This window comes from Hyperoodon ampullatus, assembly GCF_949752795.1.
Source record: "Hyperoodon ampullatus genome assembly, chromosome: 14".
In the NCBI taxonomy this organism is placed as follows: domain Eukaryota; kingdom Metazoa; phylum Chordata; class Mammalia; order Artiodactyla; family Ziphiidae; genus Hyperoodon; species Hyperoodon ampullatus.
The window spans coordinates 31,786,461-31,805,986 of NC_136927.1; the positions used below are offsets into that span (position 1 = coordinate 31,786,461).

General features: G+C 43.2%; 1 protein-coding gene across 1 annotated transcript in view; it reads left to right on the forward strand.

Moving 5' to 3' along the window:
- SNX29 (sorting nexin 29) overlaps positions 1-19,526 on the forward strand; it is a gene marked incomplete at both ends in the record, with an annotated part of 539,882 nt that overhangs the window by 254,071 nt on the left and 266,285 nt on the right. Inside the window, 1 exon segment of the mRNA XM_079720019.1 lies at positions 7,036-7,142. Coding sequence (XP_079576145.1) covers positions 7,036-7,142 — 107 coding nt within the window.

Here is a 19,526-nt window from a genome sequence, read left to right on the forward strand (position 1 = left end):
GTGCTGTAAGCTGCCATTTTTGGCTCTCAAATGACTTGGCGTTACTCACACTTTTATTATGCTGTCTTCCTTGAACGCCTGAATGTTCTTTGCTCCCGAGGCAGATGAAATCCTCTTGACTTGAAAATACACAGATCAGATGGTGGTGCTTGTACAAACTTCAGCTAAAGGGACAACTGACTTCTGGTGCCTCGCTACAGCTCACCTTGCCAGTAGAGAGGCGGGGAGTGCCTAACCGATGAGATGGCTGCCCTCACTTTCCTAATATTAAGCTCTTTCCTAATATTAAGCTCCTGATATAAGCTATAGAGATACATCCTTATCCATTCATCTGTTGATGGATGCTTAGGTTGCTTCCATATCTTGGCAATTGTAAATAATGCTCCTATGAACACTGGGGTATTTGTATCTTTTCAAATTAGTGTTTTCATTTTCTTCAGATATATACCCAGGATTGGAATTGCTGGATCATATGGTAGTTCTATTTTTCATTTTTTGAGGAACCTCCATACTGTTTTTCACAGAGGTTGCAGCAATATATATTCTTGCCAGCATTTGTTATTTGTGGTCTCTTGATGATAGCCATTTTGATAGGTGTGAGGTGATGCTGCATTGTGGTTTTGATTTGCATTTCAGTGATGATTAGGAACGTTGAACATCTTTTCGTGTGCCTGTTTCCCATCTGTATATCTCTTTTTGAAAAATGTCTATTCAGGTCTTCTGACCATTTTAAAGTTGGGTTGTTGTTGTTGTTTGGTATTGAGTTGTATGAGCTGTTTATATATTTTGGATATTAGCCCCCTGTTGGTTATATTATTTGCACATATTTTCTTCTATTCAGTAGGTTGTCTTTTTTGCTGTTGTTTATGGTTTCCTTTGCTGTGCAAAAGCTTTTAAGTTTAATTAGGTCCCATTTGCTTATTTTTGTTTTTGTTTCCTTTGCCTTAGGAGATGGATCCAAAAAAAATACCACTATAATTTATGTCAAACAGTGTTCTGCCCATGTTTTCTTTTAGGAGTTTTATAGTTTCTGGTCTTACATTTAGTTCTTTAACTCATTTTGAATTTATTTTTGTATATGGTATGAGAAATGTTCTGATTTCATTCTTTTACAGGTATCTGTCCAGTTTTCCCAGTACCAGTAATTGAAAAGACTGTCTTTTCCCCATTATATATTCTTGCCTCCTTTGTTGTAGATTAATTGACCAAAAGTGCGTGGGTTTATTTCTGGACTCTCTCTTCTCTTCCCTCGATCTATATGCCTGTTTTTATGCCAGTACTATACTACAAAGCTGTAGCTTTGTAGTCTTGTCTGAAATCAAGAAGTGTGATACCTCCAGCTCTGTTCTTTCTCCAGATTGTTTTGGTTAAATGGGGTCTTTTGTATTTCCATACAAATTTTAGAAGTATTCGAGTTCTGTGAAAAATGCCATTGGTATTTTGATAGGGATTGCATTGAATCTGTAGATTGCCTTGGGTATTATGGTCATTTTAACAATACTAATTTTTTCAATCCATGAACACAGTGTATCTTTCTGTCTGTTTGTGTTGTCTTCAGTTTCTTTCATCAGTGTCTTATAGTTTTCTGAGTACAGGTCTTTTACCTCCTTGGTTAGATTTATTCCTAGGCATTTTATTCTTTTTGATGTGATGGTAAATGGGATTGTTTTTTAAATTTGTCTTTCTGTATAGTTCATTATTAATGTAGAGAAATGCAACAGATTTCTGAATATTATTTTTATATCCTGTAACTTTACTGAGTTCATTAATGTGCTCTAGTCTTTTTTTTGGTGGTATCTTCAGGATTTTCTATGTATAGTATCATGTCATCAGCAAACAGTGCCGGTTTTACTTCTTCCTTTCCAATTTAGACTCCTTTTATTTCTTTTTCTTGTCTGATTGCCATGGCTAGGACTTCCAACACTGTGCTGAATAAAAGTGACAAGAGTGGGCATCTTTATCTTATTCCTGATCTCAGAGGAAATGCTTTCAGCCTTTCAGCTTTTTATTTAAAAATTTTAAAAAAATTTTATTTCACCAAATAAAATTGAGTTTAGTTTTTTAAAAAATTGAGCTTTTGTACATAGCCTTGTGGTAAAAGGCCTGATACTTCTAGCCACCATCTTTCCCCATTTCCCACTCCTCACAAGCAACTGCTTCAGACTTTTTTAACTGATTGTTTTAGTAGTTACCTTCGTATCTCTGAATAATGTGTCTATTGCCATTTGTTGATTTTTTAGTTGTAGGTGTTGTTTATTGATTTCTCATTGTGGAAGATGAAGGGAAGCATTCTCTGATCCTCCACACCCTTGAACTGTGTACACACACAGACAGACATATACACACGCACACCCTCCAGCTGTTATATAATCTAGCACAGTCATGTACTCATTTTGGTTAGATCCATGATCCGCGATTACATTATTATGACTCTGAAAATGCTCTCCACAGTTGAGCCATGAGATACATGATTAGTATTTTTGGACAACTTGTAAATTTCTTTGAAGTTAATACTTATCTGTTTTTGTTTTTTAAATTTTGTTGGTATTCTGCATACTTATCACTAATTCAACTTCAAATTTTCCCTCAGTTATATAAATCTCAGTGTTTCCAAACACTTGAGTCATCAGTGTCATCCTGAGGCGGTCTCTCCTGGGGTCCTCTGACCAGTAGCTGGAAGAAGCCTGACTACTGTGTGGGCCTGTACTCTCCAATTCACTCCTTTATTGAGATATAATTCATATACTATACAGTTCACCCCTTTAAAGTGCACAGTTCAGTGGTTTTGGTATACTCACAAGGTTGTGCAACCATCATTTTCTATTTCCAGAACATTTTTTAATCACCCCAGAAAGAAACCTGATACTCATTAGCAATCACTTCCCATCACTCCTTCCTCCCAGCCCTTGGAAATCAATGCCGCTCTGGACATTTCATGGAATCGTGCAGTATGAGGCCTTTCACTTAACATCATGTGTGGCTTTTTTCACTTAACATCATGTTTTCAAGGTTCATCCATGTTGTGGCATGTGTCAGTACTTCATTCCTTTTTAAAGCTGAATACTAACCCGTTGTATGGGCATACCACACTTTGTTTATCCATTTATCCATGATGGCCTGCAGGTTCTTCCCACTTTGGGTTATCATTAAGAATTTTCTCAAACTCACTTTTGTGTTGGATCTCCTATATCTTGGCATCTCTGTCTTCCTCTTCCTAGATTTCTTCTCTTCTTTGGGTGGGAGGTAAAATTTTTGAGAGGTTGCATGTCTGTAAATGCCTTTACCCGCTTTCTCACGTGGTTTGGCTTTGTAGATCATTCCAGGTTGGAAATAATTCCACTCAGGACATTGAAGATTCATTGTTCTCTAGCTTACAGTGATGCTGTTCATAAATCCTATGCCATTTCTGATTTTTTTTATCCTTTGTCAAAATTCTGCTTCCACTCCAGGAGTTTGTACCCTCTCCTCTTTGTCTCCCGTGTTGTGGAATTTCACTGTGAGCATGTGAGCATCGCTTATCATCAAGCTTATCCTCAGTAGAGCTCTTCAGCTTCAACACTCATGTCTGATGGTTCTGGGACATTTCTTGAATTATATCTTTGTCTTCCTCCTCTCTGTGTTATTTTTTCTTTCTTGAGCTCTTCTCATTTGGTAATTCTTGATTTCCTTTTTTGTTCTCCATTTTGTCATCCTCTGGCTCTATTCTCTAGAAATTTCTTTACCGTCTATCCCTTATACGTGGTATTCCATTTTTGCTGTCATAGTTTTGCTTTCCAAAGGGCTTTTATACATTCTGTGTGTTCTTTTCAAGTGTCTGCCTCTTCCCGTTTCTCAACTGCACCTTCTCCTCTCCTCTGGGAGTATTACTGGTAGTTTGCCTTTGAAATGTTGTTCTCACTTAATAATTTTTATTTCCTACATGTTGATTTCTCTGTTTGTTTATTCTGGTCCCTGTCTTTCATCTTAGGTGCTTGCCTCAAATGTAAGGTGATTTCTGGCTGTCTTCTCAGATGTAGGAGTGGGGTACTAAAACACTGGTTAAAAACTATCTAAGATCATTTCTTGGTGGGGTGAGGGGCTGTTCCATTTTTGCGGAGAACCTCCCACATTGAGCCCTTTCCTCTTTGGCTGGTAGATTGCTAGGAAATTACTTTCTGTTCCCTTGCTTAGAGGTATATGCCTGCTGCCTGCTGCTCTGGGAGTGGGGAGGGAAGAAGAACGGGAAAACTTCAAAAGTTCAGTGTGTATTATTTTTACCTCTCTTTTTAGTAAGATACCCCTACCTTCAACTCAGGCGCAGCTGCTGTTTTTTTGTTGTTGTTTTTTTAACCTTTTCTGGAGAATAAACCCCTAGTCTTCTGCTAGTTGCTTCTTAAGGCAGACTTTTATCCCTTCTTTGGACTTTTAGCTGGTGTTCAGTCCCGCTTCTAGAAGTGTCTCGTGTTAGCAGTTTATGCAAGTTGTTCATTTTAATCAGATTGTGTTTTGCAGTTGCCCACTTGTAGCTGAGAATGAAATTTTCTCAGGTCTGTCAGGTTCCTCACCAGTTACCTACCTTCTTCTCAGCTTCTAAAATTTTGTTGTGTTGTTTTCTCTCTCATTCTCTTTTTCTTTAAGGGTGGTGCCTTTAGAAGGAATTATTTTTAATTGGTATTTTAATGAGATTTTTGAGAGGTTGTGAATGTAAATTAACATGTTCAATCTGTCAACTTTAACAGGTTGTTACTGGGTCACTGCTTGCAGTAGTGGATGGAGCTATAGTTACTGCTGGGATGGAAACCACTTAGGGTTTTATTCCAGTATGTTCTGTGTCATCACTCAGGGGCCTTGCTACCTCCGGGGCCCTGACCAGCTGTGGCCTGATGGAGGCTCCTTGAAGGGCTGAAGGTGGAGCCACCGGTCAGTTCAGGCCCAGCAACGAGTCCCATTTTTTTTTTTTTTTTTTTTTTTTTTTTTGCGGAACGCGGGCTTCTCACTGCCGTGGCCTCTCCCGTTGCAGAGGACAGGCTCCGGACGCACAGGCTCAGCGGCCATGGCTCACGGGCCCAGCCGCTCCGCGGCATGTGGGATCCTCCCAGACCGGGGCACGAACCCGTGTCCCCTGCATCGGCAGGCGGACTCTCAACCACTGCGCCACCAGGGAAGCCCCACGAGTCCCATTTTTGCTCAGCTTTTCCCCGTGTTGACTTCTCCCTCAGTGCCTGACCAGAGCCTGTGTCTCTTGAATCCCAGTCGCTGGGGGGCTCACCTTAGCTTCCTGTTCTGCCTCATTGCCGTCTCATCACACTTGATCCAGGAATCTCATCTCAGGACACACAGGCATCTGCATCTGCATCCCTGATGCTTGTTTTCAGGCGTGGGGTGAATCCATAGTCACACTACTGGGTCTTCTTAACTGCTCGTGCAGGAGTTCTCCACTGCTCTCCTTCTCCTACTTATCTTGGAATTATCTGGCTCTTTCCCAGTTTTTATCTTTTTACTCTTCTCTACAAAGTGAGCATATGTGGGTATATACCTGATAGTAGAAACAATGCCCATGGGCATCTACTGTGCTAATTTCTTTTTTTTTTTAATTGAAGTATCGTTGATTTACAATGTTATGTTAGCTTCAAGTGTACAGCTAAGTGATTCAGTTATACATATATATTTTTTTTTTCAGATTCTTTTCCATTATAGGTTATTACAGTTCCTTGTGCTATACAGTAGGTCCTTGTTGTTTACCTATTTTATATGGAGTAGTGTGTATCTGTTAATCCCAAATTCCCAATTTATCCCTCTCCTCCTTTCCCCTTTGGTAACCATAAATTGGTTTTCTTTGTCTGTGAGTCTATTTCTGTTTTGTAAATAAGTTCATTTGTATCACTTTTTAAGATTCCATACGTAAGTGATATCATATGGTATTTGTCTTTCTCTGTCTGATTTAGTTTACTTAGTATGCTAATGTCTAGGTCCATCCATATTGCTGCAAATGGCATTATTTCATTCTTTTTTATGGCTGAGTATTATTCCATTATGTATATGTACCACATCTTCTTTACCCATTCATCTGTCAATGGACACTTAGGTTGCTTCCATGTTTTGGCTATTGTAAATCATGCTGCTATGAACATGGGGGTGCATGTATCTTTTCAAATTAAAGTTTTCTCCGGATATATGTAACTCTGTTTTTAGCTCATACAGCTTAATATATAAAAAAAAAAACACAACCCAATCAAAAAATGGGCAGAAGACCTAAATAGACATTTCTCTGAAGAAGACATATAGATGGTCAACAGGCATGTGAAAAGATGCTCAATATCACTAATTATTAGAGAAATGCAAATCAAAACTACAATGAGGTATCACCTCACACCAGTCAAAATGGCCATCATTAAAAAGTCTACAAACAATAAATGCTGGAGAGGGTGTGGAGAAAAGGGAACCCTCCTCCACTGTTGGTGGGAATGTAAAGTGGTGCAGCCACTATGGAAAAGGGTATGGAGGTTCCTTAAAATACTGTGCTAATTCTTGTGCTGACCTGAGAGTCAGTATCTCACGAAGATGTCTTTGCATTGTCATTGTGCATTGGTTTTAGAGTTTTTCCGGAAGACTCCTTGGTTCTAAATATAATCTGAGCCCCATTACCATTTCACTTCAGGCTCTAGGCAGGCGCTATCTCCTGGAAAACTTTTTTGTTGGAGAAAAAGAAATTTGACCAGTATAAAAGATGTAAGTGTAGGCTCTTATATTTGCCAAAACATTGTCCGTCTTCCCCTGAAATGGAAAGTAGCTACAGGATCGTTGCCTAGACTCCTGTGCATCTGTCTCTAGGACAGTAATTGCTGTTCTTAAATACAGCTTATCATTTGATTTATTATACTTCTGTGAAAATGATGCAATGCTGAAGTAATTAGTAATTGTGATTTTTTTTTCTCCTTTAACAAGAGCTTTCTCTCTGGAGAAGCCATATGGAAAAGAAGAATTTTTTTTTTCAACTGGGAGAATTATTTTTGATTACTGTTAAAATACTTATGGAATGTCTTTCTTTTTCTAAAGTTGTACCAAATCTTTGGAATGTTGATGGAGAAGTTACAGTTACTGACCAGAAGCCGGGAGAAGTTGCCGAGGAACTAGCAAGCTCCTATGAAAGAAAGCTCATTGAGGTAAGGGTGGCAGAGTCTGCGTTTATTCCCAACATTGGCTGCTTTGGAGATTTTTCAGACATAGGCCCAGCCTGTTAAACAGATGTTAGCAAAACAAGCAGTCACACACTCCGCCTCCCACAAACAAAACACAAAATGATAAAACCACTGTAATTGATAGAGAAAAGTAAGAAAGACGTGGTTCTTTGAAAAATATCGTTTAATTAGAAACCTGTGGCAAGGAGATAAGAGAGAAAACATGAAAAATAAGAAAACAATTGTACCCTTGGATTTGGAGAATATTCAAAACAGAAGAGAATATCACATACAACTTTGTGCTGAGAAATGGGGAAATAGGGATGAGATGGACTGTTTTGTAGGATCGCATTCAGTATCAAAATTCATTGAAGATGAGGCAGGCTACCTAAGGGACCAAAAAAATCTGTGGAAGAAAGTTATAAAAAGTAAGAAAGAACTGTATCCCAAGAAGGTAGCAAGCCTGGATGGTTTTATGGTGATTTTCAGGACACCCTTCAAGGTGTATACAAAAAGCCCTTCTCAATTTATATTTTCTTAGAGCATTTTTTATCTATATCTGTACCTTGGTTCAAGTGTGTATCACTCCAGTATAAAAAATCTGACAAAGATAGCAGAAACAAGAAAAGTATAGACTGGTAGCATTTGTGCATGGATACATAACAATTCAAGAAAGGTATCGCTCTGTCAAATTCAGTCATATATTAAAGGAACAACATATATAAAAAGTTAAAATGTATTTAGGATTTCTAGGATGGTTTAACATTAGGAAATTCATCCATTAAGTCCACCCATTTATAAATCAAAGGCGAAAAACAGGATATTTATCTTGATAGGTACTAAAATGTCCATTTAGTAACACTCATCATCGATATCTGATAAAATATTCTTGGTAAATGAAGAATAAAGGTCCTTTTTTGGTATGATCAGATGTTTTTGTCAGAAACCATTAATTATCACCATACTCAGTGGTAAAGCTGGGAGAGTAACTAATATATATACAGGTGTGTGTATGTGTTGTGGTGATCCAGTGGTGGTAGTATTTATTACAAGTCATGTATGTTTGTGTACATACACACATAAAAGTATACACCTATACTTAGTACTTTCTAAATCTTCTACAGGTGAGTAAGTTTTATTTTTGGAATCAGAAAAACACCCACAGTTGCTGTGGAGACGTGCCTGACCTGGGGTGGGCTTCAGGGGTAGGGCCTTTGAGGAGCAGCCCCTGAGCTCATTCTGGTTCAGGCTGCCATCCTTGTAATCTGTTTCCTCTGTCTCTAAATGACCTCGAAAGAAGGGAGCTGACTTTAGAAGCAACTGGAGTTCTAACTCAGGTGAGCTCAAGGGAAGGCAAGCCAAGGTCTTAGCCAAACAGGCAACTGGGTGAAGAGTTAAAAACCGGGATGGGAGGGCCTGGGCATGGGGGAGGTGGTCCCTGCAGCGTCTCTGTCCACCACTATGCCCGACCGTGGACCTTCATTCAGAGGGCTCATGAGACCAGAGTTGGCTGTGGCAGAAAGCCTGGGCGGAGAGGGGAGCAGGCCCCTTACCCTCAGAACTGTGACGACCCTAGTGGACTCCGGGTCTCTGGATGGCAGAGACTCTTTCATCTCTGTATTCTCAGTGACTGTTTGTTGACAGGCAGTGAATTTAGCTAAATAGCCCTTGAGTGAAAGTATTTGAAATTCTCCTGGGACAGGGATGGCTTTGGTTTGCTGAATGAAGGAAGGGCTGCTGAGCTAGGAAGGGTGAAGGGTTCTTACCAGAGTCAAAGGGGGTTGGGAGCTTCTCTCCTTTCAGGGGAACTAGGGCGAGGTGTCCACTTGTAAGGATGTGGTCAGACCCGCACAGCTTAGAGACCGGTGCTCGTGTCCCTGGATTCCTTTGGGTGCCGGGCCTGGGGCAGCGATCTGGGGGATTGACATGCTCATCAGAAACTCGGAGGGGCTTGGGAGGAAGTGACTGGCTGCTCGACCCACTGAGGAAACGCTGTAGTTCATTCTTGGGCTGGCTGCTTGGTTGGTTGGTTGGTTCATTCAGTGTTGGTTGGGTGCCCTGTCACCACCCATTGTGACCATGAGAAAGCCTCACCACCTCACTGTGCTCCAGCTGCGATGTGCAGGGAAGATCCAGGTGTGATGTGAAGTTACTGTCGGATCCCCTTGCATCATTGCTCTAGTTGCCTGCAAGAGAGGTAGGTGTTGAACTCCCACATCAGGGTAGAAGGCCTCTCTTGCCAGCCTTAATTTAAGCCTTCTTTCACGTTCTTCTGTGATCCTCTTACGCTGGGAGCCGTGGGGTCGATGGCTGTAGTCAGCAAGCTGGGAGAGAGGTGAAGTTGAAGCAGAGATGGTCCTCCAGTGGCATTTACTATGCTGCACTGATTTTTCATTCTGTTTTTGTTTGCAAAGTGAGATCCTGTCAGTGATCTCTCATCTCTGAATAGTGTTTCATTTCACCACGACTTTTGCCGAATCCTCTTTGCTGGCATTAATCAAACCCATTCTTCGTGATGCTCGGCTGTCATTTTATTAATGGGTTGGTTTTTACCAAGAAAGAGTTGTAAACGTGTGTTGGAGTGCAGTAATAAAAGGATGAGGGGGAAGGGTTGAGGCATTGCTCTTCCCATTCCGAAAGGGCAAAGGAAGAAAAAACATATCATTTTAAATAATATGACTATTTAAAATACCCCAACAATTGAATGACTCTTCTGTGATTCATCCCAGTGAAAAGGGAGTTCCTGAACCTTCTTTCTCTAGGTGTCTTTCAAAGCATTAAAACCATTCCACCTACCTGCACACATACACAGCACGCCGCATGGACAGCTCAGAACCCAAAGCAACACCATATGTAGTAGCTGGTGAGAATCAGGGGCCCAGGACAGGAAAGATTGTGCAAAGATTGTTCCTGACACCCTGTGGTGGTCAACTTTTGAAAACAAGAGGGATAAGAGAATTCTGGCAGGTGTAGGTTAATCTGGCAGGGAAAGAACACTGCTATGAAAACACTCATTATGTAGGAGCCGCTGTAATACTAGCAGCTAGCCATCAGCGCATACTTTCAATTCTGGTTACTGTGCTAAGTCTTTACCTCGATGACCTCTTGCAATCCTCAGCAGGGTTCCTTGAGGGAAGGTACTGTTCACAGATGGGGTTTTGAGAAGTGAAGTAGCTTGTCTAAGATTTCTCAGCTGGTAAGAAGCAGAGCTGGGTCCGAATCCCTCAGGCCATCTAGCACCAGAGCCCAAACCCATCATCCTGCTGTGTTCTGGAAGGCCAGGCTCAGTGAGAAAAAGAGACACCTAAGAGAAGGGCCAGTCACTGGTCCCATCTGAGAGAATGCGTGGAGGGAGGTGAGGGTTGCCAGCAGTAGCTGACAGAAACATGGCACATCGGCCTTTTGGCATGGTGCTGGCGGGGCCTCGTCCCACACCCTCAGTTACTGCAGGAGGAGGGAACGCCTCCCATCCGTGCTCGGACCTACTCGATTCTGAAGCCACTTGCAGTAGAATGCCAGGCTGGGACGTCATCTTTTTTTTACTGTATGTTCATTGCCTCATTCGGCTCCAGCATATAGTAGGAGCTCTGTAAGTATTGAATGGGATGACAGTCTGTTAAGTGGATTTGGCTGTTTGGGGTCATGTTTAAAGAGTGATGGATGGACTTCCCTCCGCTCTCAGGTCGAGAGTGGGTTGTACAAGGCACCCCTGTAGCTCAGAGCATCCTGGCAGAAAGGATTCCACATCTAATAAGAGGAAGCATGGCTCTTTGGAGGAGGCACACGTTTTCCTGGCGGTCAGTTTTAGGGGGAATTTGAGCTTGGAGAGTCTGGAGGGGATCGTGAGAGAAAGATAAGCGCTACCAGCTCATGTAGCACATATTTACTGACTACCTCCTAAGGGTCCAGCCTTCAACTTCCTTTCTCTACCCTCAGTGGCCTCCCCTACCCTGGGAGCCGTAGAGTTGATGATTCTAGGAGATGAGCCACGAGAGATGTGAGTCTGAAGCTGAGACGTTCCTCAAGTGGCGTTTTCTTCCCTAGACTGAGTTTTTCTTCTTTTTTTGATTGCAAAGTTATAGATGCTTCATCCGTGGGTAGCATTTGTGTAACCAAGGCTTGTCATAGGTTACAAAGATGAACAAGACATATTACCTGCCTCTGGGGAAGCTCCTGGCCTGGGGGGTGAGGCAGACATGTCCGTTATGATCATTAGGAAACAGGGTTGACATGCCAGAAGTGCAGACATAGAGTGACGCCTGCCTCATGGGCTCCTAGAGCTATGTCTTTAACAGCAGTCTTGCAGAGCTTGGGCACCTAACTGGAGCTTCTAGAACGTTCCTCCCCTTTGGGGTTGTTAGTGATGACACTCGGAAATTTCTTTTGTCCACTTCCCATCCCTCCTGAAGAGCCACACATTAGAGGAAATGGATTTGTTCTCACCAAGGTTTTTGAGGATAAAAGATGCTGGACACAGGGGCTTCCCTGGTGGCGCAGTGGTTGAGAGCCCGCCTGCCGATGCAGGGGACACGGGTTCGTGCCCCTGTCTGGGAAGATCCCACATGCTGCGGAGCGGCTGGGCCCGTGAGCCATGGCCATTGAGCCTGCGCGTCCAGAACCTGTGCTCCGCAACGGGAGAGGCCACAACAGCGCGAGGCCCACGTACCGCAAAAAAAAAAAAAAAAAAAAAAAGATACTGGACACGTCCAAGATAGATCTGCTCTAAGATTCTTCTTTACCTCCTGCAAGTGCAATCCTTTTGGTTTGGATTCGTCTCCAGAGATTTTTCCATTCCTTTCTAGCAGTTGCCATCAAGAAAAATGTAGAATTGTTGGTGGCATTTGGACTTTGGTCCTGCGTCATCTCCTACAGCCTGGTGGCTTGGAGAGCACAGGTGTCCCATGTCAGACTCAGTTCAGATTGGTCCCTCACCACCATGCATTCGTTCCTGGGCAGGCCACCTGACCTCTCTAAGCCTCAGTTTCTCTGTCAGTAAAGTTGAGCTGGTAATGCCTACTGGTAGGGTTGCTTTGAGGATTAAATATAAAGAATCAGGTTCAGTACCCATTGTGGACAGGAGTGCTTTTTTTCTTCCTTCTGTCCTGATTTCCTTTGGAGGAATGATGGCCCCACCATGTCTTGCCATCTTGGTAGGAGAGTAGATCTTGTCCTACTTTGGCCCCAGGGCAGGCATGTGACCTGAGCCACGGCAGTTGGGGCTTTAACTCCTAAATTAAATAAGAATGGTGAGAATGCTTGAGAGGCCACTTATTCAATAACTGGGTCCTGATGACTCTCCATTTGTTCCTGTGTGAACTGGCCAGAGCTGTTCTGGTTTCAGGTCCTTCTCTGGGCCAGGTTCTCCTAATTTCCTGACTGTTTACAGTAATTTCTTTGTAGCTCAGGTTAGAATCTGTCTCTGTTACTTACCTCCAAAATACCTTAGTTCATATGAAGTTTTGTAAATGTCTACAATCCATAGATGCTGTTTCCTCTTCCTCTCCTTTGGGGCTCCTTTGTTCTGCCTTTTTCATACGGTCCTAAGTCTTGATCACAGCCCTGCTTCCCCATTGTTTGCTCGCCTCTGTGCTGTGTACAATACTGCCAGTCCATCCTCAGCACACGGATCTTTACTTCCTCCTGTGTGGAGGGACTCAGCTAGCTGTTGATTGATTTTTCAAATTATAGGATACTTATCATTTACCGTGTGAATGTAGTTAGCCCCTGAATTTTTGCTCATGAGTGAAATAAATGTGTGTTAGCGGCATTTGTTCTCATTATAATGGCAGAGTTACTATTAATGGAAAAGTAAGCTTAAGCATCAAGCTGGTAAAAAGTACATTCATAATCACACGCTGTGGATAACTCTGAATGTGATCATCATTTTAATAAAATGGAAAAGTTCCTGAAGCAGCCAGGACCTTGGGGGCAGTTACACCACCAGCACTGGCTTCATAAATCGGCACCAATGGGTTCCAACACTCTTGATATATCTGGGAGTCATTTTTATGCAAAAGAAAACAGGCTTTTAAATAAAAGACTGGATTCCGTGTAAGGACTCAGGATACAGAACTCTGAGCTGACATCTCCATTAAACTGCTGCTCAAAATGAAGAGTTTGATGTGAATTTGTTTTTGTTTTTTAATATCTCATGATACTGAGCAGATTGAGACCGGGCTCTCACCTCGTCAGGGAAAAAATGTTTGCTCACCACGCAAAACTGGGTGTTGAAGCAAAATTGTTATGTATGAATGAAAATTGGTAAGGAGTTCTCCCTTCTGGAGGGATAGGGGTAATTCCCACTAAAGTGTGAATGACTAAGAAGGCCAAATCTCCAAGGAATTCTTAAAATCTTTTTATTATGAAAAAGATACAAAAATGGAAAATTTAGAGGTTTAATCAGCCTCTAAATACCCATCATCTGGCTTCAACCATTAATAACTCCAGGTCAATTTTGCATCATCTCTGTCCCATCCTACTCCCAGTCTCTTGTGGTATTTTGAAGCAAACCTGAGTTTTCATATCATTCCACTCCTATTTCAGGCTATATCTGTAAAATATAAGAGCTCTTAACAAAACAAAACAAAAGCACAATACCATTAAAAAATCTTCTAAAGGAGGCCCATGTTCAACTGAATTCTGACACTATCTACCCAGAGATAGCATCAGATTCTACAGGTAAGAGGCCAGTTCCACAAGATCACCCTCCACTTCAGACACCAGTTGTGAGCCCAGATTGTTACCTGTGCTTCTGACCGACTGGCTATAAATCAGAGGTTCCCAAGATGATGAATTTGCTAGAGCGTCTCACAGAACTCAAAATTTTACTCACTAGATTACTGGTATATTGTAGAAGGATATAAGTCAGGAACAGCCAGATGGAAGAGATACATAGGAAAAGGTATGGGGAAAGGGCACCGGGCGTCCATGCCCTCTCTAGCCACGCCACTCTCCCCAGATCCCCATGTGTTCACCACCTTGGAAGCTTTTGGAACCCTGTCCTACCCATAAAACTAGAAGCTTCATTACAGAGGCAGGAATGATGAAATCATTGACCATTGGTGATTTTTTTTAAACATCTTTATTGGAGTATAATTGCTTTACAAAGGTGTGTTAGTTTCTGCTTTATAGCAAACTGAATCAGCTATACATATACATATATCCCCATATCCCCTCCCTCTTGCATCTCCCTCCCACCCTCCCTATCCCACCCCTCTAGGTGGTCACAAAGCACTGAGCTGATCTCCCTGTGCTATGCGGCTGCTTCCCACTAGCTATCTCTCTTACATTTGGTAGTGTATGTATATCCATGCCACTCTCTCACTTCGTCCCAGCTTACCGTTCCCCCTCCCCGTTGCCTCAAGTCCATTCTCTATGTCTGCATCTTTATTCCTGTCCTGCCCCAGGTTCTTCAGAACCATTTTTTCTTTAGGTTCCATATATATGTGTTAGCATACGGTATTTGTTTTTCTCTTTCTGACTTAGTTCACTCTGTATGACAGTCTCTAGGTCCATCCACCTCACTACAAATAACTCAATTTCGTTTCTTTTTATGGCTGAGTAATATTCCATTGTATATATGTGCCACATCTTCTTTATCCATTCATCTGTCGATGGACACTTAGGTTGCTTCCATGTCCTGGCTGTTGTAAATAGAGCTGCAATGAACATAGTGGTACATGACTCTTTTTGAATTATGGTTTTCTCAGGGTATATGCCCAGTAGTGGGATTGCTGGGTCATAGACCATTGGTGATTGACTCAATCTCCACTGCCTCTCCCCTCCCTGGAGGCCAGAGGGTAGGACCAAAAGTTCTAAACTTCTAATCACAGGATTGGTTCTCCTGGCACCCAGCCCCCATCCTTAGGTGCTTCTAAAAGTCATCTTATTAACATAACAAAAGACACATTTATCATTCTCAACACTTAGGAAATTCCAAGGGTTTTGGGAGCTGTGAGCTGAGAACTGTGGCCCACAGTAAATCACAGTATGGCAGGACCCCTTGCTTCCTGTTCCTCCCCCTCAGTTTGCTGAGGAAGGAATCTTAGCACCTAATTCACGTGAGATGGCCAAGCTGAGGTCTTCCTCCCCTTTGCTTGGCTTTCTATGTTAATTCTGGTTAATATCAGCCACAGCCCTGTCACCAGCACAGCTGCACTGACTCTTGGAAATGGAACAGGTTGGAGACAAGGAGGTGTTGATTTCGGATGCAGGCAGCAGTAAGCGGCAGCGAGCAGTAGCTGGAAGCAAGATCTTAGTGTCCGGACTGGGAGTCTTAACCACTAGACCACAGGGGCCAGCAGCTGGGGCCTGGATCCCTAGTTCTTGCCTGTCTTGTCAAGAATGAATTCAGGTGAGGAGGCAGAAGGTAAAGAAAAGTAAAAAGTTTATTGGAAAGACAAAGTACACGCAGAAAGATGCAGGGGTGAACTCAGAGAGAGAGTTGCGCCTCTGGGAAGTTTAAACGCTTTATAAGGGCACAGTTTTCCAGGTCTTTGTCTTACTTCCTGCCAATCATCTTGTTTTGTGCCCCCTGGCTAATTTGTCTCAGGACCCTCCCCTTAGGGGTGCAGGCACCTTTCAGCCAAGATGGGTCCCAACGTGAAGGCATCTGGGAGAAGCAAGAGTCACCATGGCTTGGAGTTGTCCCCTGGCTTTTGACCCCCAAGGAGCCTTTCTGCGCATGTGTGGTGTCTCCCTTGCCCCAAGGAGGGGGGAAGCGGAGATCCCTTGATCCTTTACTCAGACAAGGTTTTGCCCCTGTTCCTGCCATGACTGTTATCTTAACACATCCACAAGAGACAAACCTTGGCTATTTACTGTGTCTCCATCATTGCTTCCATTTTGGAGAACAAACAGGAGGCTGATTTTAAATGTCTAACCTCAAGCCCACCTATCTCCTGTCTCAGGAAATGCAAACAGGAGGCTAGTTGTAAGTGTCCAGCCTGAAACCCACTTTTTCCTGCCCTATGAAGTATAAACAAGAAGCTAGTTGTAAATATCTAACTTGGGGCCCATCTACCTCCTGCCTCAGTGTCACCACGGCTTGCAGGTTTCCCATTGCTTGGGTTTCCGAATGCTTGGGCACACAGGCCTCTGCTGTGCCCTTGTGCGTGAATGAACTAGTTCCCTAATGAAGATCACAGGCAGTCCAGTACTTTATTCAAAATATTTTTTGTGTGTTTTCTCTTCTTATTTTTAATATTCTATTTTTAAAATTTGAAGTATAGTTGATTTACAATATTGTGTTAGTTTCAGGTGTACAACATAGCGATTCAGTTATACATATATATGTGTGTATGTGTATATGTGTATGTATATATATACATATATGTTCTTCACATTCTCTTCCCTTATTCAAAATATATTTTTATTATGGAAAGTTTGAATGTAAGAATAGCCCGAAGAATATAATGAGCTTTCACGTGCCCATCACCCAACTGCAATGGTGGCCAAGTCATGGCCAATCTCGCTTTGTACATACATCTTCCTACTTCCCCAGCTTCTCATAGATACGCTGAAGCAAGTTCAAAGCACAGCATTGTTTCCTCCTAAAGTATTTTGAAATATATCTCTAATACAACATGAGGGTCCTCCTATTTTTTAAAAGAAAAAAAATCCTGTAATATCACACCTAAATAAAAATTAGCAATAATTTCTTAACATCATCAAATATCTGGTGAGTGTTCAAATTTTCATTTCAAACAAATGTTTGAATAAGTTTCCAAATGGGGTCCAGCCACACATTGTAATCGGTTAATAGGCCTCTTAAGTCTCTCTGAATCTGCAGGTTTCCCATCTGTATCTTCCCTTCTCTCCCTTTCTTCTTTACTTGAAATTTATTAGTTAAAGAAATTAGATTGTTGATCCTAGAGAATGTCTCCCACCAGTGTTTTTTGAGAGTCTGTCATGTGCTTGGTACTCTGTGCTCTCTTAGGCTTTTGGTGACATTTACTTGGAGAAAAGCAACCCCCAAACATCGATGACAACGATGGTAGTAGCAGTTAGCATAAGTTGAGGGCTTATTCTACTTTTAGTCCCTGTGCTAATAGCGTCGCATTGGATTGTCTAATCTAATGTTTGCTGCATCCTTACAGATGAAGAATCTAAGGCTTGGAGATGACAAGTCACCGGCCCAAGGTCACAGGGCTCCCCGTGCAGACCTAGGGTGTCACCCTGGCTGTCTGACTCCAGAGTTAGTGCTCTTCCCCTCACGCTTAGCTAGAAACAGGAACTGGTGCCGAATCTTCGCTCCCTGTGCACCCAGGCCGAATAAAAATACGGAGACGGGGATTTGGAAGATAAGAAATAGAGAGGCTTTTTATTTTCTTTGCCAGGCAAGGGGAAGACACAGTAGGCTAGCGCCTCAAGAACTGTGCGCCCACTCTGCTGAATTACAGGGATTCTTACAGGGGAGTTCACAGTCCAAAGTGAGTGATAAAGTTCAAAACAGTGAATGTCTTGCATTCTTCTTCTTCTTGCATTATTTCAAAATAGTCACTGCTGGCAGTCAGGAAACCCAGTAATGGGGTCCATTAGTCTCTGGGTTGTCAGTGTGCAGAGCTCCCTTCTGGAAAGCAAACAGCTACAAGGGGTGATTTGCTACAAGAGATCACAGGGGGAGCAAATACCAGGTGCAGAATGTAAATTACACAGCATTAGGGGTGACGGGTTAGCTTTGTGAAGGACAAATCTAACAACAGACACTGTCGCTTAGTAACAGTTAAAATAAAACTAGGATTGGATTAACTCTTTCAGGCCAGGTTATGTTTCTTCTCTAGCCTGGCACCGTTCCCTTTGTTTTCCTTGTTCTCAGGAGAGGGAAAACTTCATTTCTATTTCTGCTGCAACAGAACCAGGCCTTGCTGGCTGGCTGGCTCTAACTTTTAACTCTAAGGGGAGCCACGGTGATGAAAGCAGTGACGAGCGTGCTAGCTCTGAGCTTGTCACACCCAAGGGAATTATTGAAGGATGAGGAGGGATGATGGGAAGAAATTCTGGCTGACAGACACAATCCCTGCTGTAAGCTGTATTGACACACACAAGCCCAAGCACTTGCTCAGATGGCAGGGCTCTTCTGATGCCTCTTTTTTTTAAATTAATTTTTGTTGGAGTCTAGTTGATTTACAGTGTTGTGTTAGTTTCTGCTGCCCATGTCTCTTGCGCTCATCACGTGTCCCCAGCCTGTTCCTGTGTGCTCAGGTGACCTGCCCAGTGCAGCAAAGGGAAAGGTTCCACTTTGGGCAGTGTGCCCTTCTCGCGGGACGGGCACAGGCCTTCTTTCCTTCCCGCACGTCCCCAGGCCTTTCATCACGCTTTGCACTTGGCAGGGTGTGTGGAGTGGCAGGTGACAGCCCGGCTCCTGTGCAGGCACACCCACACTCCAGACTCATTAGTGCTCGCTCGTCCCTGCCCGTCTCCTGGTTTCTCTCGTAGATCTTTGGGCGTCTCTTCTCCCATCTCATGGTGGGGTCACCACCCTCCATCGACGATGATACCACGGGCCCTGCCGTTTGCTCGGTGTCTCCACCCTGGGTGTTCTCTTCGGCTGCCGTTCCTGTTACAGCCTCATTTCTGTTTGCATTTTTGGAGTCTGGAGCACGTGAGATTGAACAGATGAACTTCCTGAGAGAGACACTTGGAAAATGATCTGCTACTCCTTTTTGGGTGATGGATAAAAATACTTGTAATTGTGGTGGCTGGTTTTCAGCTTTTCAGACCCACACTATTTTGGGCCTGTTTTATATTTGCTTTCCTTCTTGAGGCGGGAAGTGGCTCCTTGAAGCTGCTTCTTGGGCTCCCAGAGGAGTTGTGTGGTCTCAGTCGGGGGGCGGGGGGGATAGGTGGCACTGTCCTATTGAGGTCAGTGTTGAGGATGCACCAGATGAAGGGACATGGCTGTCACGTGTGGTGAGCCCAGCCCACTGGGAGCATCTAGGGATTGTCCCCAGCAATGTGGAACCATAGCAGTTGGAGGTGTGGGGGGCAGATGCAGAGACAGGGGGGGAGGAGGTGGTGAGTTTAATGCACGTGGACGGAATAATGAAAAACTACCCCAGGCCCAGTTGGCTTGGGCCGTTTTCCTGCTTAAGACTCCAGTGGCTCCTCTTTGCCCGTGGAGTCATTAAAACGTAGCCCCTTTTTTACGTGTTACCGTCAGACCCTGCATGCCGTGGCTCTCATCTGCCCCTGCAGCCATGTTTCTCACCTCACCGTGAGCTTGTGTCACCTTTCTACCCACTGGTTTCTTACCTGGAACCCTATTCCTTCTCTGTGTCCCCTTCTCTCCCCATTTTCCTGGGCTGACTTCTGAGCTTTCAGATCTTGCCCTAGAGCCCTTCCCCTACCAGCCCTCTGCGCTCCTGAAAG